Source organism: Coffea arabica, chromosome 4c (assembly GCF_036785885.1).
Source record: "Coffea arabica cultivar ET-39 chromosome 4c, Coffea Arabica ET-39 HiFi, whole genome shotgun sequence".
Lineage (NCBI taxonomy): Eukaryota > Viridiplantae > Streptophyta > Magnoliopsida > Gentianales > Rubiaceae > Coffea > Coffea arabica.
Genome location: NC_092316.1, coordinates 10889873 through 10913600, shown reverse-complemented (window position 1 = coordinate 10913600; position 23728 = coordinate 10889873). Strand labels below are relative to the sequence as shown.

The window sequence follows — 23728 nt, the reverse complement described above, 5'->3', positions numbered from 1 at the left end:
AGCTCGGTGTAGTCGGGTCTTGAGGCCATGCAAGAGAGTCCGGTTGAAGTTTTCTGCCTGGCCATTGGCCTGAGGGTGGCCTACCGAAGTGAAGTGTTGTTTGATGTCGAAATTCTTGCACCAAGTCTTGAATGGGTTCTCGGCAAACTGTCTCTCATTGTCCGAGATGATTGTCTGAGGTATGCCGAAGCGGCAGATAATGCATTTCCAAAAGAATTTTTGAATGGGCAGCCCTGAGATGGTCCGCAGAGGCTCGGCCTCGACCCATTTGGTGAAGTAGTCCACAGCAGTCACCAGGAAGGTATAGCTCCCGACCGCTTTAGGGAAAGGACCTATGATATCTGTCCCCCATTGCTCAAACGGCCAAGGTGAACTGATGGGGACCATGAAGTTTGAGGGCTGGTGATGCTCGGGTGCGTGGACTTGGCAGGAAGGACAGCCGAAAACGAGGTCCTGGGCGTCTTGCCTGACTGAGAGCCAGAAATATCCAAGAAGCAAAGCGTTCTTGGCTAGCATTCTGTGCCCGACGTGAGCTCCACACAAGCCTTCGTGGATCTCGTGGAGGACGTGGCGTCCTATCTCAGGAGTGACACACCTCAGCCATGGGCCGAGGTAGGAGCGTTTGTACAGCTCTCCATCGCGGAGAGCGTACCGAGCCGCCTTGCGTTGTATTTTCCTCGCCTCGGCTCGGTCTTCGGGAAGTGTTCCATGACCCAAGAAGAGGATGAACGGGGTCATCCACGTTTCCTCAGAGTGCACGGGGCAGGTCACCTTTTCCACGTATCCTGGTTCACTCAAGACCTCCACTAAGACTGTTTTGTTGAGGTCAGAGAATGATGTGGAAGCCAGCCGGGATAAGGCGTCGGCTCGCTTATTCTGGGACCGGGGTATTCTTTGGATTTCGAAAGACTCGAAGTACGCGGTGAGTTGGTGAACTTTGGAGAGGTACCGTTGCATGGTCTCATCCTTGGTCTCGTATTCACCAAGAACTTGGCGTACAACGAGTTGGGAGTCACTGCGGAAGTGGATTTGCTGGGCGCCGAGCTTGCGGGCCAGCTGGAGTCCAGCAATTAAGGCCTCGTACTCGGCTTCATTATTGGTGGCTGGGAAGCCAAAGCGGAGGGCGTAAGAGCACACTTCGCCCTGAGATCCTTCCAGTAGCAGTCCAACTCCGCTGCCATCCCCATTAGAGGACCCGTCTACGTACAGCGTCCACGAGGATGAGGTGGACACTTCGGCTACAGCGGAGGTGGACTCAGAACCTTCGGTAAAGGTGAGCTCGGCAAGAAAATCAGCTAGAGCTTGAGCTTTTATGGCGGTGCGTGGCTCATAGGACAGATCATACTCCCCCAATTCGACAGCCCACTTTGTGAGGCATCCGGAAGCCTCGGGACGCACCAATATCTGTCGAATAGGCTGGTCTGTCCTGACGGAGATGGGATGAGCTAGGAAATAGGGCTTCAGCCGCCGAGCTGCGTGGACAAGTCCCAATACCAGTTTTTCCACCTGAGTGTATCGAGTCTCCGGCCCGCGGAGAGCTCGACTGACGTAGTAGACTGGCACTTGGGTGTCCTCATCCCGGATGAGAACAGCACTGACAGCCTCGTCGGCTGCAGAGAGGTAGGGATAGAGCTTCTCCTCGGGCCGAGGTGAAGCGATAATTGGTAGGTGATGTAGGTACTGCTTTAACTTGTCGAATGCGGCCTGGCACTCTTCATTCCAGGTAAACTGATCAGCCTTTTTTAGCACCTTAAAGAAGGGCAGAGCTTTCTCGGCGGACTGGGACAAGAAGCGATTCAACGCGGCCAGGCGTCCATTCAGCCTTTGGACTTCTCGGACGTTCCGAGGTGGAGACATGTCCTGAATGGCCTTGACCTTGTCGGGGTTGGCCTCGATTCCCCGGTGGGAAACCAGATACCCCAAGAATTTTTTCGAGGTGACGCTGAAGACGCACTTCTTGGGATTCAGCTTCATCCTCGAGTCTCGCAGGACACTAAAGACCTCCCTCACGTCTGACAGAAAGGATGAAGTGGTGAGACTTTTGACGAGGATGTCATCCACATAGGCTTCCACATTGCGGCCGATCTGATCCTTGAAGAGTCGGTTGATTAGCCTTTGGTAGGTCGCCCCGGCGTTCTTTAGCCCAAAGGGCATGGTAGTGTAACAATATGTACCTCGGTCGGTGTAGAACGCCGTTTTCTCTTGGTCCTATTCACTCATTCCTATTTGATGATACCATTTGAAGGCATCTAGGAAGCAGAGGATTTCATACCCCATCGCCGAGTCGACGAGGGGGTCTATCCTCGGCAGAAGATAGCAATTTTTGGGGCAGGCCTTGTTGAGGTCGGTGAAATCTACACACATCCTCCATCCGCCGGTGTCCTTTTTGACCATGACTGGGTTGGACAGTCAGATGGGATATTGGATCTCGTGAATCATCTTGGCCGGCAAGAGCTTGTCGACCTCGTCCGATATGGCCTTGCTGCATTCGGGGCCGAAGTGCTTTCGTTTCTGCCGCACAGGTCGGGCCTGTGGGTTAACGTTGAGTTGGTGAGTCATGAGCTCAGGTGGCACTCCGACCACTTCATCGGCGGACCACGCGAAAATGTCTCGGTGGTCCTTGATCAGGGAAATCATTTCTTCTTTCAGGGGTGAGGGGAGTCCGGCCCCTACTTGGACCACTTGGTCAGGTTTGGATTCATGCAAGACCACTTGTTCCACCTCATCCCCCGGCTCAAGCCTGTTGGGCTCTCCTGCCTTCTTAGGGTCGATGCAGTCTATGGAGAGGACAGCCGGCCTCTTTTCTTCTGACCTCGGCGAGGGCCGATGTGCGACTGCTGCTTGAATGGTGGCGAGGTAGCACTCCCGGGCAGCGCCCACGTCGCTGCTCACCTCGGCCACCCCTGCGGGTGTTGGAAATTTGAAGCTCAGGTGGTAGGTGGAGTATACGGCTCTCAAGGCGTTGAGCGTGGGTCGGCCTATCAGCATGTTGTAAGGAGAGTCCGCTTTGACCACCGCAAAACTGGCTGGCACGGTTCGGCAGCGGGGATGGCGCCCGATAGTCACCATCAAGGACGTCATACCCTCCGGGTGGACGACGTGTCCCCCGAAACCGACGAGGGGAGTTCTGACCGGAGTGAGTTGCTCCCGGGTCAACTTCAAACTCTCGAAAGTTCGGTAGTACAGGACGTCTACCGAGCTTCCAGGATCAACATAGACTTTCTTGACTATATAATTATTTGTAAGGAGCTCGATCACGAGGGTCTCGTGATTACTGGAGGCGGCGGGTACAAGGTCGCCGAGACCGTAGGTGATCACTTCGGATAACCGGGAGCTCGGCTCGGCCACTTCCATGCCGGCCTGGCGGTATGTCCGTTTCCGCGAGTTCTGGCCATCTCCTCCCGTAGGGCCACCCGAGATGGTGTTGATCACCCCGGCAATATTCGGGCCGTAGCCTGGTGATCCGTCGCGCGGAGGCCTCCGATCGCCCTTTTGGTCGTCAGGACCTCGGCATTGAAGTTTGGTATCCCGCCTGTCTTCTCGGCGGGGTCCCCGGATCTCCCGGTGGGAGACGCTTCGGTTGAAGCCTCCATCTTTGCGGACAAATTGTTTCAAGTGTCCTTGTCGAATCAGGTTTTCTATTTCTCGCTTCAGATTGTTGCAATCTTCGATCTCGTGCCCAACATCTCGGTGGTAGGCACAATAGAGGTTGGAGTTCCTCCTATCCCTCTTCCCCGGAATCTCAGGAGGTGTTCGGCCGAGGTGGTTTTGCCTCATCACCGCCAAAACATGAGACCGGCTAGAATTGAGTGGGGTCAACTCGGCGTCCGAGGTGGACGACGTCCCTTTCACGATCCGATCTAAGACACTCCGGCGGTCTCGGAGTTGGGTTGAAGTGCCACTTGGACCTGGTTCACTTCGGCCGATATCTTTCCTCCGGGGATCTTGCCCCGTACGAGATACTTGGGCTTCTCGCTTCATGCGGTTTACATCCTCACTTCGGATTCCCTGGTCTACTCTTTCCCAAAGTTCCCGAAGTGTACGAGGGTAATCCCGATGGATTTCGGTGTTAAAGATCCCTGCCACTAACCCGTTGGTGAAAGCAGCAATAGTTACCTGCTCGTTCTGGTCGGGTATCTGCACATTCTTCTCGTTGAACCTCTGGGCATACGAGCGAAGTGACTCGCCCTGACCCTGTTGCAGGTTCAAAAGGTATGCTGAAGTCTTTGTTATTGGTCGAGACGACACAAAGCGGTGGATGAACCGGTCTATCAGCTCATCTAGGGAGGAAATGCTCCCCGATTCTAAACTCCAGAATCACTTTCGGGCAGTCACATGTAAGAAGATGGGGAAAGCCCGACAAATCACGGCGTCAGGGACGCAGTAGAGGCGGAAAGCGGAGATGAAGGCGCGGAGGTAATTTTCGGGGTCACCTCGGCCGTCATAAGTGTGCAAATTTGGAAGCTTGAAGTTCGGGGGCACCATCTCCCCATTAATGTCATCAGTGAAGGGCGGAGCCCTCATGTATTCAGAAGCTAGGCCCCCGGGGCACCGAGGTGGGTCCTCAGCACGTTTCCCTAGCAGTTCTCGGGAAAACGCCCGGGAGATGGAGGCAATTTTAGAGGTCGCCTTGGAGGAGGCACGCCTGGAGGTACTCCGAGAGAGACGCCCCTCATCAGAGTCCTCTCTTGAGGGCACTTCAGGAGACTTCATCGGCCTTCTCTTGGAAGATTCGGCCTTTACTTTCCCCTGCCTCTTGAGGTACCTTCCTAGCTCCTCAAAAATGTTAGGGTTGTCCGTCACGAACTCGGCCATCTTGGCGATGGCGTCCTCGTTGTTGGGCTGGGTCCTTTGGGACCCTTGTTCTTCAGGAATGCGGTCTTGCTGGGCTCCCGAGGTCTGCCCAGCCCCTGTTGAGGGAACTCTTCCGCTTCTAGAGCGCGTGGATCTCATTTTAGTAATAGTAATCTCGTTCCCACAGACGGCGCCAATTGAAGAAGTGATTTTTGGTTGGTAGCTGAGCCGACCTAAATCAGCCCTCTATGAGGTAGTAGGATAGGTCCGAAGTGAACCTTCTGAGCTGAGGTGAGTGGCGGGGCTTCTTCCATGGGATCACTCCGACGATCAAGTTAGTATGAGAACGAGAAATAGAGTGTAGTATAGGCAAATGAATAGTATGCTTACTTGTTGGAGGTATGCGAGGGGTATTTATAGGTGAAGAGGGAATGTTAGGACGGAGGACTCATGCTAGTGGGACCCGCATCCTGGCATTACGGCTCTGTTTCCTGTCAGGAGATCTGACTCTGACACTGTAGCCGCCTGAGTATGATGACGGAGAGTATTGCGTAGGTGCCATTAAGTGCCTCCAGTACTTTTCAGATAAACCACTGGTCCTGGGTGATGTCAGGAGGTTTGACATCATCAGCGTGCAGCTGAGGTGGGGGTGCCGAGGTCGCCTACACGGTAGGCTAGGGATCCGGCCGAACTCAGGGGTTATGCTCAAGACACGGATGAGCTCTGATGAGGGACGAGATGGGTTCACCTCGGACATGCGGGATGACGGCCGAGGTGAGCACCCTCATAGTACATAAGCATTTATATTCAAAGAAAGATACATCAAGCAAGCATTGAAGATAGAACTAATATATTTACCTGTAGATAATCTAGTCTAAAAGACTCGAAACTAAACTCATAATTGAGCATGCGCAGAAATTCTTGGATTTCTTGCAGTATGAGATTGTTCTTCCAAGATTTAGAGCAATCTTGAGTTTTTCAAATGCAATGCTACATTAATATAGAAATAAAACACAACTCAAAAAAAATCTTATTATTAAAATATATCAAAAACAACTCATAAATATATACAAAAAAATTAAAAAAAATTTATAACATTTTCCACATATCACCACCACTGCCACCCGCTACTGCCACCACCCTCTCCCTCCTCTTTTCTCCTCCCCTTCCCTCTTCATTCTCCTCCCTCTCTCTCTTCCTCCTCCCCTTCTCCCTCCCTCACCCACAACCACAATTGAGGTCAGATCGAGGCGGGGAGGAAGGGATAGGGAGTGGTGGGAAAGGGAAGGAGATGAGGAAAAAAGAGGGGAAGAAGGACAAAGAGGGAGGGGGAGGAGAAAGGAGGAGAAAGGAGGAGAGAGGGGTTGGTAATAGTGGTGGGTGAGAGTGTGGGTGGGGGTAGGGGTGTGGGTGGTCGTATTAAATGTTTTAAAAAATACTCTAAAAATATTTTAATTTTAAAAGGTACTCTAAAATATATTTCAAAAATATCACAAAAAATTTATAGTAAATATTTTTCATAAACACTAATACAGTAAAATATTTAAAAAATACCCCTCAAAAATAACTAATCCAAACAGAGCCTAACTTGTCACATACTTTGCAGGTTAAATTATTAATCCAAGATGATGAAGATGATGATGATGATAATAATAATAATAATAATAAACCAAAATATAAAATCATTGAGATACAATTTTTTTTTTTGGTGCAATCTTGATCGTCCGAAAGCATTATAACTCTTGTGCTTTTTAAGTTTCTTTAATCAATTCTTTTAGTTTAGAGAACCCAATACCTCAATTTTGTCGATTTTTAACCACTCAAGTATAACTCGTTGGCCTTATTCGCATGTACCTCAACGTGGAAAGTTGGCCTTAAATGTCGAGAAGATTTAGTAAGACATGTTCTTGCATTAAAACAAGGACTATTCTTTCTTCGGTTTGGATAACGGGGAGCATTCATTACGAAGCATTTGAGATGTTCATTTTTTTAAGGAGTGTTCAAATGCAATGGGGAACAAGAGGTGCAACAATTGTGATTGTATTTACTCACACAATAAATTACGTATAATTTAAGTATAGTAATGAGTATTCAATGTGTATCTATTCAAAAAATCCTTTCATTGTTCGTCTTGTTTCAACTTCATATTACTATGATTGTGATTATACGTACTCAGATGATACGTTAGGTGACGGGTATTTTACATACGTGCAAGCTAAAAAATACCGAATTACACCCGTTCACTGCAAGTATACAGATCAACTAGTAGTTTAGGGTATATATCGGGTCGATCCCACAGGGAAGAGTGAACAATTACCGGTCTTACTAAAGCTTCTCTATTATTTAGACTATCAATGAATGATAACAAATTTATTCTACTGAAATTATACAAAATAACAAATAAATGCTCCTTAGGTTGTGGTATCCCTAACTACTCATGCAAGTGCTATATTTGGATCATTGAATACTACATCTAGGCTAATTATGGTGTAATTTCCTTAACCATGTGAAACCTACTTTCGTAGTGAATCAATTATACTTATAACTAATCCATACCTATTCTCATGGTTATGAAATTAGCTACAAGTTCATTTTTTCAGTGAAATTACATGAAATGAATCACTAAAAACCACATAGGTGCACCTCTACTTTCGTGATTGTACTCCCTATGTTTAGCACTTCTTGAACTAATGTTAAATCTCAATTTTCATTGTAGAAATAACACCTTAGATAATCACAATTAATGGTACCAGATTAATCATGATTTAAAGAGCTAAAGTGCTAAATAACTTGCTCAAATCATAGCAGTTAAATAGCCAAATGATAAACACTAACAATCATAGAAAGTTCAATCAAACCCAAGGCATAAACTTTAGAAACACATAATAGACATAAATTCCAGAACTTGCATAATAACCATAGTTAAGAATCCAATACAAAAGATAAAGAATTGGAGTAGAGATAACCCATGTCACTTGAGCTTCAACTTCTCCTTCTTCATCTCCATCTTCATCCTAATCTAGCTATTATACAAGAATGGATTAACTACACTTACTACACTATCCTACACTAAGGAAATGAAAGAACTACATTTCTGCACTTCAAGTTCTCTCCCCCGTATCCTCTTTGAATTATCTTTCCATAGTATCAAGAATCATCCCATTTGGACTTTTGTAGGCTGAGATATGGTCAAAATACCATCCTCTGGTCAAACCCCTGTTTCAATTTCCGACCACAGAATGCAACTTCTGTATTTCGACTTTTTGTCTATGAAAACAGCAGAATTGGATTTCGATGTCTTCATACCAATTGTAGACCTCTTTCTTACCTTTAAAATGGTATAAAGATCACCTCAATCCGATAAGTATAACTCTAGATATAGCCAAAATACCGAAGAATGTCAAAACTGTCTTGACTTGCATTTTCTCACTTGAACATTTTTCACTTCATTTCTCTTTTCTACCACTTGAATTCATCACCAATTATCTACTTTTCGCCTCATTTGACATCTTTTGGTGATTGGATCATTAACCTGCAAGAAAATGAAGTTTTTACCATTAAAATAAATAGAAATGCAATATTATCCACTTTTACCAAAAATATATAATTTTACCAAAAACTTCTTTATTTTAATTATAAAACTAAATAATCAACTGAAAATTAACTAATAAAATGCTCTTAAAAATACGTAAAATAAACTCTTATCATTAGGTATAATTTAAATGTGCGAACAAGTATTCAATGGGTATTTATTAAAAACATTCCTCTTTCATTGTTCGTCATTTCTCAACTTCATATTACTTTTTCAAAGTCGCCTCTCTAAGCTTATACATATCAAATTAAGCTACAATATTGGTTCCTTTGCTGTTTGACGATGGGTCTGATTCAAATTTTCTTTATTTCTATCCTCTTTTTTGTGCTGAAGATGTACTAACTTATGGAAACTTAGCTTATGTTTTAGTGGTCATTCTTCCATGAAAACTGCCATGTTTGAAACTTAAAAGTACTCTATTATATAGCTTTGATCATATTCCTCTTCAAAACCCTTGCACATGAGTAGGCAAAATTTACACATTTTACTTCTATTGTTGTGAAAATTTAACTTTTTGTCAACCACAGATATATAACAATCTCAATTTGTTAGTGATAAGAGTTTATTTTACGTATTTTTAGTGTGTTTTATTAGTTAATTTTGGTTTGATTATTTAGTTTTATAACTAAAATAACTAAGGTTTTGGTAAAAAAACTACATTTTATGTTAAAATGGCTAAACATTGCATTTTATGGATTTTTATGGTAAAAAACTTCATATTTTGTAGGTTTAATAATTCAATCATCAAATGAAGTGCATTGGGAAGATATTTGGATGATTGAAGATGGATTAAAGTGGTGAAATTAAAATATGAAGTGTAAAAGGAAGAAATGCAATTTGAGGACAAAAAAAATCAAGAAAAGTCAACTTTGACAACTCAGACACATTTTCGTATTTTGACTATATCAGGAGCTACAATGATCGGATCAAGGTAATCTTGGTACCATTTTGAAGCTAAGAGATATATCTACATTTGGTATGAAGACATCAAAATCCAATTCAGCCGTTTTCTTGGTCAAAAGGTCGAAACACAGAAACTTATCTGGATGGTCGAAAGCTGAAGCCCAGAATTGACCAGTCTATGGTATTTTGACCATATCTCCGTCCACCGACCTCCAAATTAGATGATTCTTGAAGCATTGGAACGCTAATTCAAAGGGATACAACTTTTGTGTTTTACACAAAAGCCAGTTCGGCCTTCATCATGGAGACAAATGCAGTTGAAGTGAGGTCAAAAGTGAAAACGTGTATGGCAGCCGAATTTCTGTAATTTGCTCAGCCATTTTTCTCATCTTCACACTACTTTCCAGCTAGAGTTGGAGAGAAAACGTAGGCTGCACATGCTTCAGAAGACATAAGGAAGAGATATAGCCAAGGTTCCAAGTCAAAAGCCATTATTTTTGACTCCCTTAACAAATTCAGATTTGGAGAATCATAGCAGGAATTTTGGACCAGTGGAAAGGCACCTCATATCAGTTTTATATAGAGAGCAATCAGAAAGAGAGGATACGGGAGAGAGCTTGAAGTGCAGAAATGTAGTTCTTCCACTGACAGGTATCGTGCCTGTGCAATAATAAATACCTGCTTAAGAAAAATAAATTTTCTGTGTATAATAGTAAGCATGGTCGAATCCACAGGGACTGGAAAAAAAATTTGATTCTTTTTAAATTCGAGACACGGGGGATTTTTATCAGATAAAACTAAAAATAAATAATTAAACAATTTAACTAAAAATAATTAACAAAAAATAATTAATTAATTAATACAATTGTAAATAGCAATTAAATAAATGATAAATAAATTCTAGCCAAGGATACAACTACGCAGACACAGTCCATTCATCCGATCATTGATACAAAGAAGGTTCACTTAATTTTATTAACAGGTTAGTTATAGTCGCCGATAAGCTCTAACGACCAGCTTTTCCTTAATTTATTGATAACCAAGGTACGACCGTTGATTACCCCTAACCAGGAAATACTCCTAGGTACGACCGCAGGAATTAATTTCCTAATTGCATTAAAAACTAGAAAAACCTAACCCAAATTAATAACACGCTACGAGGGTTATTTAAATCAGATTGCATGTCCCCCTAGTATGTGAAAATACTAGTTGTCACTAATATTAACCAACTAAACAATTACGGATTTAATTGATTAATTTGACAAGAGATTAATAAGTCAAATTGCACATCGGGCCCTTGATATCCAATTAACAAAATAATCCCATGGAAATTAAAATAGAAAACATGCAAATATTAACAAATTAAGGAACACGTAAAATTAATTAGATCTCACAGATATTTGGGACTGCGTCTTCGCGTTGATCCTTGACTAGAGGAGAAGATTAGCCACGCCTCATAAGAAAATTCCCACGCAATTTAATTGAATTCAAAGACATAAATAACTCTTGCTAGTAACTGAAAATGAAAATTTGATTCTCCGTAATCTAATGCAACAAAACTAGTTTCCTGGAAGAAACTAGTTGAATGAAAGAGACCGAAGAAACATAAAACAAACTTCTGAAGAAAACTTCACACCCAAAATCCAACAAACCAATCAACTACCTATTCTACCTCCGGAGCTTCTTTAGAGAGAAAACTCCAAAACTAGTCTAATATCTTGTGAAGCTCGTCCGATTTCTTCATACATAAAAAACCAGCCAAAATGGAGACATCACCCCACGTCCTTCAAAGAGGTCATCATTTCTCTACACAATCATTTCCATTCCACTCAAAACAAAAGCAATTGTCGGTTTTCTTTTTGACCAAGTGCACACGTTCACCAACAAGAAAGCAAAACCACAAATGTGCAAAGAAAGCACACTTTAGACAATACAACTTATTTGCGGTCCCCACCAACTTTGACATGTTGTCTAGCCAAATTGAATTCCCAAATGCAATTCCATTCTTCTACGTTGGTTTGCACCAAAATTGTGCAAAGTTCCACAATAATCTTCTCAAGAGGTTTCTGCTCCCATTTCTGAAATTATATCCAAATACCAAATATAAATATATATTGACAATTAAAACAAATTAAAGCAATATTTGGCAAGGATAAAAAGGAAAATTAACAATAAAATTACTAACAATTAACACCCTATCATCCACTTCCTTTGTGTAGGATAGTTAGCTAGTGTAGTTCTTCCATTCTTGTATAATAGCTATATTAGGATGAAGATGGAGATGAAGAAGGAGGAGTTGAAGCTCAAGTGACATGGGTTATCTCTACTCCAATTCTTTATCTTTTGTATTGGATTCTTAACTATGGTTATTATGCAAGTTCTGGAATTTATTTTTATTATGTTTAGTTAAAGTTTATGCCTAAGAGTTATGGTTGAACTTGCTATATTTTGTTTGTGAGATTTACTTGGCTATTTGATGATATTATTTTGAGTACATTATTTATCACTTTTGGTTATCTAATCATGATTAACTGGCCATTAATTATGATAATCATAAGGTGTTAAGTTTGCAATGAAAATTGGAATTTAACACTAGTTCAAAGAAGTGATAAGCCTAGGGAGTACACTCACGAAAGTAGAGGTGCACCTATGTGGCTTAAGTGACTTGTTTCATGTAATTTCATAGAAGAAATGAACTTGTAGTTAATTTCATAACCACGAGAGTAGGTATGGCTTAATTACAAGTATAGTTGATTCACTACGAAAGTTGGTTTCACATACATTAGGAAATTACGCCATAACTAATCAAGATAATAGCATTCACTCAACCGGTAATCTCATTTGCAAGAGTAGTAAGGAATTCCATATCTCTAGGAGTTTTCTAGTGTTATTTTCATAAATTTTATATTTGTGGTAGTCTAAATAATAAAGAAGTTTGAAAACATCGGTAATTGCATTCTTCCCTGTGGGATCGACCCTTAATACCCTATACTCGCTCACGATTCGTATACTTGCGATAAATCGCGTGTGGGGTATTTAGGAATTTATAAATGTAAAACTTGACTGGGATGAGTTTAATATTATATGTATACCCCGCGCACGTCAGTTAGGATCCAAACGCGGAATAAATAACATTGAGATATCAAATGCATAACAATTTAATAACAAATAAGCCACAAGCATGAAAGATAAACGACACACAATATTTAACGTGGTTCGACTCCACCATTGAGCCTACGTCCACGGAGAGAAACCTGTTCTTTATTATAAGAGGAAAACCCTATACAAGAATACAATTTGAACCCAAACCCAACCCTTGTATACCATCTCTCATCTCTCAAGAACATTCTCTCACACCCCATGTATACGGCTACATGATGCCCCTTATGTCTCCTTGTGTGTCTATTGTGCAGTATGCTAATCCACCTATTTATAGAGAACATTACTGCCAAAAAATCAAATAACAATTGGAAACCAATACTATTTCCTAAACTCATATGGAGTAGAAAATAGTATCTAATTCTAACTAAATAGGGCTTTACTTAACTACTACTTCAAGTAACTAAATCTAATTAGAAAACTAGTTACTTCCCACGCTAAATAGGAATCTTGACTAAAAGAAATTGAGCCAATTTCCTAACACAATTAAACGCTTAGGCAAATAATGATTGGTCCAGCCCCAATCCCTTGGAAAACGTAGAGCAAGGCAAACAATTTCTTTGTGGCCCTGAAGCTAATGCAGTACGAGGCGCAGTTTTGCAGCAATATTCTTTACCATGTTTCAACTTCAAATAAATGCATGCTTTTGTTGGCTATCACCATCATAATTCCAAACTTCCTTTCCCTAAACCATTGCCTAAAGACCATAAATTGTAAAAATTTAGTTGATATGGGTAGACCAATGAGCTTAGTAAAATGTTCGATGGGGCTGAAAAAGAACTTCAAAAGTAGGGTAGCGAAAAAGCTATCCTGATAGTGATAGATGCTTTCCTCCCATTTTCATCGTGAATAGAATAGCATATTTTGTACAAGTTTAATGGGTAAATTGATACAGTAAGAAAGTTCAGTGGGCAAACTAAAATTTTATTTACCCGTTCTAGTATTATTATCGGAAATGTTTATTTTTTTAAATTGTATGCTGGATATTGGATAGCTTCGGCAATGCTGGATTTGTGGCATAGAGGACTTCAAAGCTTGGACAAAAATTAGCATAGTTTGTCTTTCAATATTCTTAAGGAAACAAGACTAAATCCAACTAAATTAATTACGAATTTTTTTTTTTATGTTTAACTTATATCTTATTAGGAGAATTGAGTTAGGTGGTAAGATACCAGGAATTGTAAGAAGGCTTGTGCACATATTGATGTACGTATTCAGAGATCCCATTTTGTATTATGGCTTGGGCAGGGATTGATGTATTCAGAGATCCCATTTTGTATTATCCCATTTTATATAACTCATTGCTTTAAGATTTAATTGCTGATATGCTAAAGTGCAAATCTTTCATGGCAAGATGAATATATGTAGTATTTCTTCAGTAAGCATAAACATCAAAACCTTAATATTATGCTGTATCGTACTATTGGTTCGTAATCCATGGGGTTAGATCCATAATCTTAGTTCAAATTTTCTTATGCAAAGCTCTAATTATGTCTTATCATAAGAAAAAAAAAATAGCATCGTCTAATTTATTCCATTGAATGACCTTCTCACATGGTTAGACAAAATTTACACATTTTATTTTTCTGGCTGGATCCATGTAAGTTTCTATCAAGCACGAATAAATAACAAACTCAATTAATTTATTACGCGCATAATTGGTCCAGCCCCAACTTGTGAGAAAATGTAGAGCATGGCAAAGCTTATGTTGTGGCCCTGAAACTACTTCAGCACGAGGCGCAGTAAAATTTTAGAATTGTAGCATAGCACAATCTATATATAGAACGAAAACAATAGCCATGATGAATCTTTTAAGTGTACGCTTACATTTCCAAAGGTGACTGTTCCATCAATCTATAAAATTGAGTTTCATTCAACTAAATTCAAATTCTTTATGGGTTTTCTCGGGGATGTATCAAAATTTGGAGATGGCTTGGAATAGCCAATTGAAATATGCAGCAAGTTGCAAGTCAATTTCTTTGCAAATCTATGTCAACTGTGTTGTGTCAATCTAAGGCCCTTAGACCATAGCCCAAGCCTCATGAAGAGTTAAATGCAATACTAAATAGCACAATCTAGAAAAGAAAAATCTCATATAGCCATAATAACTTATGACTCTTTCAAATGTACTTGTTCTTTTCTGTTTTTTTTTTTGAAAATTTGTTCTAACATCTCTTGCATTTCACTAAATAAATATTTGCATCCTTAATTTGTAAAATGTTAACTTTACGTCTCTTAAAAATTCAAGTTAACAAACTTTAGTCCCTATTTAAAGTTTTCAACTATTTTTTTCATTTGAAATCACCACATGATTGATATGCAGACATTCTTTATTTTAAAAAAAAAGTCAAATCTCACTTTTTTAGTAATAAAAATAATATGAATTAGGTCAGATCCAACTTTTTTAGTAAAAAAAATGAATATAGCTCCGGCAAATCATAACCTTTTAGGGATAAAAATAAATATGGATCAAATCATTTGTTTAATTTCAAATGGGATCTAACCATTTTGCCTGTAAAAAAAAGACCATATGTGAGTCACGTAATACATTTAGTGTAAAAAGTGGTCAAAAACTTAAATTTGGAACAAATTTTACCGACTTTATTTTGTAAGGAACGTAAAGTTACTATTTTAAAAGTGAAGGATGCAAAAATTCATTTGTCACAATGTGAGAGATGTTTTGAATGATTTTACACTTTTTCTTGGTAACTTTCTATATAACTAGATGTTTGCTTAAATGGATATTTCGATTGCCATTCAATTAAGCTCAAATCCCCTTTTGGGTTTGCTTAGAAATCTATTCAAAGATATGGAAAATTGTAAGCCAACTTTCTGGCCGATCTATGCAATTGTGCTCATGGCAGCAGCCTTGTATTGCTTCTACATTTTCTCTGATGTATATAGATCCTCTTCCTCCTCTTTTTCCCTCTTGCCAAGTACTCCAGCCAAAATCATGGCATCCAATTCCTCTCATACAACTAATACTGGAAATTCTTCACTAGCTCCCATTTTCAGGCTACAGAACAAATTAGCCAAACATATTTGGGAGGTCCCTCCTGCTGGTTCCAAGATGCCACATCTTAAGGCTTTCAAACTGAGCAAGAAATTGGTGCAGCAAAGAGTGAAGGATAACATCATAATAGTTACTTATGCTAACTACGCTTTCATGGATTTCGTCCTAAATTGGGTAAAGCACTTGACAGAATTGGGCATTGACAACCTTCTTGTTGGTGCCCTGGACACAAAACTGCTGGAGGCTCTTTATTGGAAAGGAGTACCAGTTTTTTATATGGGTAGACAAATGAGCACAATAGATGTTGGCTGGGGCTCACCAGACTTTCAGAAGATGCAAAGGGAGAAAGCTATTTTGATAGATGCTTTCCTCCCTTTTGGTTTTGAGCTGTTATTATGTGATTCAGATACGGTTTGGTTGAAGAATCCCCTACCATATCTAGCACGTTTTCCTGATGCAGACATCCTGACATCCACTGATCAACTTATACCAACAGTCGTGGATGACAGTTTGGAGTTCTGTGAGCAAATTCATGTTCACTACAATATAGGTTTATTTCATTGGAGGCCATCAAATTCCTCAAAAAAATTGGCAAAAGAATGGAAAGAGCTGATTCTAGCCGATCAAAATATATGGGATCAAGTTGTTTTCAATGACATTATCCGCCGACAGTTAGGACCATTTGTTGATCAAGATAGTAAAGTCATTTATGCTTATGATGGAGAGCTCAAGTTGGGTTGTCTCCCATCAAGTATTTTTTGTACCGGGCATACATTTTTTGTCCAAAACATGTATCAACATCTTGGACTCGAGCCATATGCTGCGCATACAACACATCAATCTTGTGGTACCGAGGGAAAGTATCATAGGTTTCGAGAAGCAAAACTTTTATATGATCCACCAAGTTACTATGACGTCCCTGAAGGCTTCTTGACATTTAAACCTTCAATACCGAAGAATTTGCTACTAGATGGAGAGCATAACATTGAATCACACTTTGCCCTTGTTAATTACCAAATAAAACAAATTAGAACTGCATTTGCCATTGCGTCGTTGCTCAATCGTACATTGGTAATGCCTCGTATATGGTGCAGGATGGATACTATTTGGTTACATCGTCCTGGAGACATGGTAGGCAGTATTATGAGACAACCTTTTGTCTGTCCTCTGGATTCTGTATTTCTGGTTGATGTGATGGTTAGAGGATTACCAGAGGAGGAATTCGGACCATCGATAAGGATTAAAGAGTATTCTATACTTGACAATCCATCCATGCCCCGGAAGGTGAAAGATTCATGGCTTGATGTAGATCTCTGTCACGAGGGATCACAAGGTTGTCAAGTTTCATCATATGCTACAATAAATCAAACTGGAGTCCTCAAATTTCCAAAAAATAGCTCTCAAGAAACGTACTGGACTGTATTCTCACTATTCAAAGATGTCAAAGTCCTTCAATTTTCATCCATGGAAGATGCCTTCATTGGTTTCACTGACAAGCTCAGGGAAGAAAAGTTCAGGAAGCGTATGAAGGCATACATAGGTAGATGGTGTTGTGTGGAAGATCACTCTCCAGGCCACATATACTACGACATCTATTGGGATGAAAAACCTGGTTGGAAACCTGAACCGCCTCGAACTCCAGAAGACGACCATCCACCTGCGTGAAGCTTATTGTCAACCTAAAGTGGCAGAGATGATAATTTTGTTAGTTGCACTAATGAAGTGAAGTAATTTCGGCAGTCACTCTGTAATTGGAAACAGAAGTTCATAATGTTTTAGGCAAGCGCCACGGATATCTAAGTTCCAAAAGTAGTGAAACTTGGTTAAGAAGTGAACCCCACAAACTTCTGTTCCAACTCTATGTTATGCTAAATTTGAATCTTTCTTAGTTTGGATCAGGGCAGAGAACTAATCAACATTATCTTTTGGTAATTTGTTGAATTATTTTATTCAAACTCATTTATTCTTTCTGTTTTATTTCTTTGCCGGAAAAAAAAAACATCTAACATTCTTTCGGCTAAATTAATTAAAGTACCACCCATACAAATATTTTCTGATATACTAAGTAAATGGACTTTAAAGCAAGTCAAATGACTACCAAAATTATACATCTCATAAAAAAGTATTTATCTAGTAGATGGAGTAAAAGCAAATTTCCTTTTGTCTAATTTTCTCTATCGCCATGTGAACTAATAATGGTTATACTCAACAAGTTTTCAAAAAATGAGTTCATCAACAAAAAATGTACAATTTATAAATTGGATTAATTTTGTATATGTTGTTGGTTTTGGATGAGTGATAATTATGTAAAATTTAAATTTGAAATCCAACTTTTACATATGTATAGATCCAATAGTGAAAAAATATATACTATCAGTATATATAAGATTTATTCTTATAAATTTGTATCCATTTACACTATTTTCCGTGTACTAATAATTAGTGTGGACTATTTTATGATTTATATTAGTTAATAATGGTGACTTTTTGATCGTACATTTTTCATATCAAGGAATTTTGGTGTAACTATAGTACTACGATTAGTGAAAATTTTTTTGCAATTGTAAAAGATTGACTAAATTACAACTTCTATACTTAACTTTAATAAGTTGACTGTAAAAAAAAAAAAACCATTCTTTATTACAGTAACAAAATATGGTCAAAATTGGATTGCAAGTTTATCATTCTATTTTAAAAATAAACTAGTTTTGTACCCATTCGTTGAATGGAAATTGTCTAAAAATAATAAATTATTTAGTGTAGTTCATAAAAATATTTGCATAAAATACAAACTTATTGTATAATCTATTATAACCTTTCTTAAATACATTGTTATTCAAAAATAGTCTTATAATGTAAATTTAAACATCTAATTCAGTGATTAATAATTTGAAAATGCAAAAAAAAAAAAAATTGACAATATGATGACATTCAAAAACTTGAAAATAGGGAAAATCAAAACTTGGCTGATCTTCTGTAAACAAAAGAATGGCCAACCTGTTACCAAAACATCAATTTTGGTACTTAATATTAATGGCTTAAAGATTAATGTGAAAAGAAAAGAAGCCGAATGAAATATTAATAAAAAATAAGAATTCAAAATCAATCAAGTCATAGGAACACAGGAACCTTCTAAATCTGTTCATGGCTAATAGAAACCAAAATGAAAACATAAGATGTATTTTGCTATTAAGTCAAAAACATAAAAAATCAAGAATAGTCTGATGTATATTGCATGACGTGAACTGCTATATGACAATTAACTTGATGTCTTGCCATTTATGTAATCAGTGACACCTTCTTGTTCTTTAGAAGTTTTCTACCAAAGTCTAAAAAAAAAATATTGAAAACTGCACAAAATTTTTTAACCCCAGAAACCTAGAAAATAAAAAAATTAATACGTTGTTAAAGACAATTAATAAATTGTCAAAGGCAATTAAAAAATCGTGTAAAAACATATAGTTTAAAGGCCACTTTTAAATCACTAACCAAAAAAGCAATATGTGTTCTACTTGAATTGAAGAGTGAATCCATAAATTGAAATAACAAATTAATTACAAAAGTCTTGCCAGAAATAAAAACGAAACTGTAACTTTTGAAGACTTAGAAAATTCAAATTCAATGACCTTTTTTTTTGGCAATTAAATTTTTTTTATTAAAAATTTTGACAGAGTTTCCCCTTATAAATGGACGAAACTCTCTGCCAACAAACTCAATCTCATAAAAATATCCATATGACAGTTATTTAATACAAATTTTTAGCTAAGCTATAGAAATTTTCTAGGAAATTTGGGAAAACCTAAAGTGTCCATGATAATCTCCCCACGAACAGTAACCGGCAAAGAACGAAGTCATCAAAAACATCCTCTTGCTTTTAATTTGCGCCAAGGTTAGCTAGATAATCAGTGGGTTTGTTCGCCTCTTTATAACAATGGATTATCTCATGGAAATAATGCTTGAAACTGAACAATTCATCCACTTCCCGTTGCAGTCTCCAAGGGCAACCATGTGTCCCTTGGAGTATTTGCACCAAGACAAGTGAGTCAGATTAAACATGCAAGTCTTGTAAGTCTCGAGCAACACAAAGCCGCACCCCAAAGAGTATGGCCTTGAGCTCCACGTGTAAACTGGTCAATAACCCAAAAAAACAGGAATAACCGACGATAAATCTCCCTTCCCCATCTCGCACAACTCCTCCACCCCCACTAACTCCTGGGTTCCCCTTTGTACAGCCATTCGAATTCAACTTATACCCTGCCTTAGGAGCCAACCATTTAATCGGTAAAATAGAAACCCTTCTTTTCAGAGCTACCAACGAAGAGTGAAGAACATCCCAAGAGATGAAAGAACATGCTATTTCCGAAAAATTACAATGTAGTAAATCACATAACTGTTGAAATACCTGATCTGCCACCTCCGTCCACCCCACCTTCCTTCCATCAAACAACCCCCTGTTTCTCGCTTTCCATAACTCCTAGCAGACGAACATAGGTAATGTATGATAAACGAACCTGAGATACACGTTGTGCCCCTTACTCAGCCACCACCGTAACACCACATGTCTCAATATGAACACCATATCCAAATCTCCTAAGACACCCTCAAATCTATTCCAGACCGCCTTAGCTAAATCTCCTGTTAAAAATATGTGATTAACCTCGTCATCTGCTGGCTCAGAACAACAATAACACTTAGACGGACCCTATACCCCAAATCTACGTAGCAAATTCATTAGGGGAAGACGCAAACATAGCAACCGTAACATAAAGAAGGAGATTTTGATAAGAAACCCTTTCAGCCACACATGCGAAACCACCCAAGAATAATTAGAAGCCTGCAAAACAAGCATGTATGCCGAAGAAACCGAGAATGAACCATTCTGCGTTAAAACCTACACCATCCTATCAGAGCTACGAGCGGATGAAGGGGGAATCTTCACAACTTGCCTAACCAACTCAGGCTCTAGAACTTGATTAAGGAGTCACATATTCCATTGCGCTTGGAAGACAAAATCTGACACAACATGCTCATGAAAAATTTCCACCTAATGACATATAGCCCCAGTTCCCATCAAATTGTCATGCCAGAAATCCATCGATCCCTCACCTATGACCCAGCAAATATGCTCTTCTGCCAACTGTTGAATCGAACATAACCTTTTTCAAGTGTAAGAAAGCGAACAGCCCTCTTCTGCCAAACAAGGGTGCAACCCTCTACTATATTTTGTTGTTAAAAATTCAGCCCATAGGGATCTCCTTTGCCGAAAGTTCCACTAAAACTTAATGGAAAAAGCATCATATACTTTCGCCAAGCTACAAACTCCAATCCCACCCTCCTGATGTAGGCGACACAACTCCCCCTAACTTAACCAATGAAATTTTTGGCCCATATCCATCGAGCTCTACAAAAAATTTGCTATCACCCTTTCTAAGGAAGCAATGACTCCCTTCGGAGGCGATGCCGCTGCTAACAGGTGGATTGGCATTGAAAACAGAACACTTTTTAATAGCACAATCTTGCCCCCAAATAAGAGAACCCAATTCTTCAATGATAGGATTCTGATTGTTACCATGTCGCAGAGTTCGGCAAAATAATGCATCCGCCTCCTTCCAATATAAAGGGGGCAGCCAAGATATTTGATTGGAAAAGATTTGTAGGAGAAGCCGGTTACCATTCCAATCATCGCACGTCGTTGCAAAGACAAGGTGGGATGCACCAAATAACAACTTTTCTGACAATTAACACGCTGCCCAAAAAATGTATAGTATCCATCGACTACTCCTTTGACCAATATTATTGAAACCTTAAGGCCGCTAGTGAAAATGACCATGTCATCTGCATAGGCCAAATGTGTGACCATAGAACAGCTTCTAGGGACTTTGAATGGTTTGAATCTTCGATGCTCCGCTAGCATATTGAGTGAACGGGACAAGACCTCTGCACCAATAACGAACAAGGTTGGCAAATTTGGGTCATCTTGTCTCAAACCCCGTGAGGACTTAAAGAAACCGGGGGGCAACCATTGACAATGACAGAAAATCAAACATGCGATATTAGTTTCCATATCATATCGATCCAAACTTGGCTAAACCCAAACTGACGAAGTACTTGTATCAAAAACAACCAAGACAGTCTATCATATGCCTTCATCATATCCAGATTGAGCATCACATTCCCTCCCCTATTAGGATTTTTAATATCATTCAACAATTCTTGCGCTAATAGAAAATTATCCACCATCTGTCAGCCTTACACAAAACCACTCTGCTGTGGTGAGATAATGTGAGAAAGAACCTTTGCCAAACGGGAAGATATAATTGACGGGTATTTTACATACGTGCAAGCTAAAAAAATACCGAATTACACCCGTTCACTACAAGTATACAGATCAACTAGTAGTTTAGGGTATATATCGGGTCGATCCCACAGGGAAGAGTGAACAATTACCGGTGTTACTAAAACTTCTCTATTATTTAGACGATCAATGAATTATAACAATTTTAACCTACTGAAATTATACAAAATAATGAATAAAAGCTTCTTAGGTTGTGGTATCCCTAACTACTCATGCAAGTGCTATATTTGGATCATTGAATACTACATCTAGACTAGTTATGGTGTAATTTCCTTAAACATGTGAAACCTACTTTCGTAGTGAATCAACTATACGTATAACTAATCCATACCTATTCTCATGGTTGTGAAATTAGTTACAAGTCAATTTCTTCAATGAAATTACATGAAATGAATCATTAAAAACCACATAGATGCACCTCTACTTTCGTGAGTGTACTCCCTATGTTTAACACTTCTTGAACTAGTGTTAAATCTCAATTTTCATTACAGAAATAACACCTTAAATAATCATAATTAATGGTACCAGATTAATCATGATTTCAAGAGCCAAAGTGCTAAATAACTTGCTCAAATACTAGCAATCAAATAGCCAAATAATAAACACTCACAATCATAGGAAGTTCAACCAAACCCGAGGCATAAACCTTAGAAACAAATAATAAATATAAATTCCAGAACTTGCATAATAACCATAGTTAAGAATCCAATACAAAAGATAAAGAATTGGAGTAGAGATAACCCATGTCACTTGAGCTTCAACTCCTCCTTCTTCATCTCCATCTTCATTCTAATCTAGCTATTATACAAGAATGGATTAACTACACTTACTACACTATCCTATACTAAGGAAATGAAAGAACTACATTTCTGCACTTCAAGTTCTCTCCCGTATGATTCTTTTTCTGATTGCTCTCTATATAAAACTGATATGAGGTGCCTTTCCACTGGTCCAAAATTTCTGATATGATTCTCCAAATCTGAATTTGTTAAGGGAGTAAAAAATAATGGCTTTTGACTTGGAACCTTGGCTATATCTCTTCCTTATGTCTTCTGAAGCATGTGCAGCCTACGTTTTCTCTCCAACTCTAGCTGGAAAGTAGTGTGAAGATGAGAAAAATGGCTGAGCAAATTACAGAAATTCGGCTACCATACACGTTTTCACTTTTGACCTCACTTCAATTGCATTTTTCTCCATGATGAAGGCCGAATTGGCTTTTGTGGAAAACACAAAAGTTGTAGCCCTTTGAATTAGCGTTCCAATGCTTCAAGAATCATCTAATTTAGAGATCGGTGGACGGAGATATGGTCAAAATACCATAGACTGGTCAATTCTGGGCTTCAGCTTTCGACCATCCAGATAAGTTTCTGTGTTTCGACATTTTGACCAAGAAAACGGCTGAATTGGACTTTGATGTCTCATACCAAATGTAGATATATCTCTTAGCTTCAAAATGGTACCAAGATCACCTTGATCCGATCATTGTAGCTCCTGATATAGTCAAAATACGAAAATGTGTCTGAGTTGTCAAAGCTGACTTTTCTTGATTTTTGTCCTCAAATTGCATTTCTTCTTTTTACACTTCATATTTTATTTTCACCACTTTAATCCATCATCAATCATCCAAATATCTTCTCAATGCACTTCATTTGATGATTGAATCATTAAACCTACAAAATATGAAGTTTTTTCCCATAAAAATCAATAGAAATGCAATGTTAGCCACTTTAACATAAAATGTAGATTTTTACCAAAACCTTAGTTATTTTAGTTATAAAGCTAAATAATCAAACCAAAATTAACTAATAAAACACACTAAAAATACGTAAAATAAACTCTTATCAATAATCTTGGAGATGACCTTATTGATAAAATTGCATAAACTTATTGGGCGATATTGAGTGAAATTTTG

At 39.0% G+C, this 23728-nt stretch overlaps 1 protein-coding gene across 1 annotated transcript; it reads left to right on the top strand.

Moving 5' to 3' along the window:
* The first annotated feature begins 15185 nt into the window (after positions 1–15185).
* LOC113738946 (arabinosyltransferase XEG113-like) lies at positions 15186–17223 on the top strand. The gene has a single exon (XM_027266209.2). It carries the CDS (start codon positions 15186–15188, stop codon positions 17124–17126), a length of 1941 nt encoding a protein of 646 aa, XP_027122010.1. The 3' UTR covers positions 17127–17223.
* The last annotated feature ends 6505 nt before the right edge of the window (positions 17224–23728 follow it).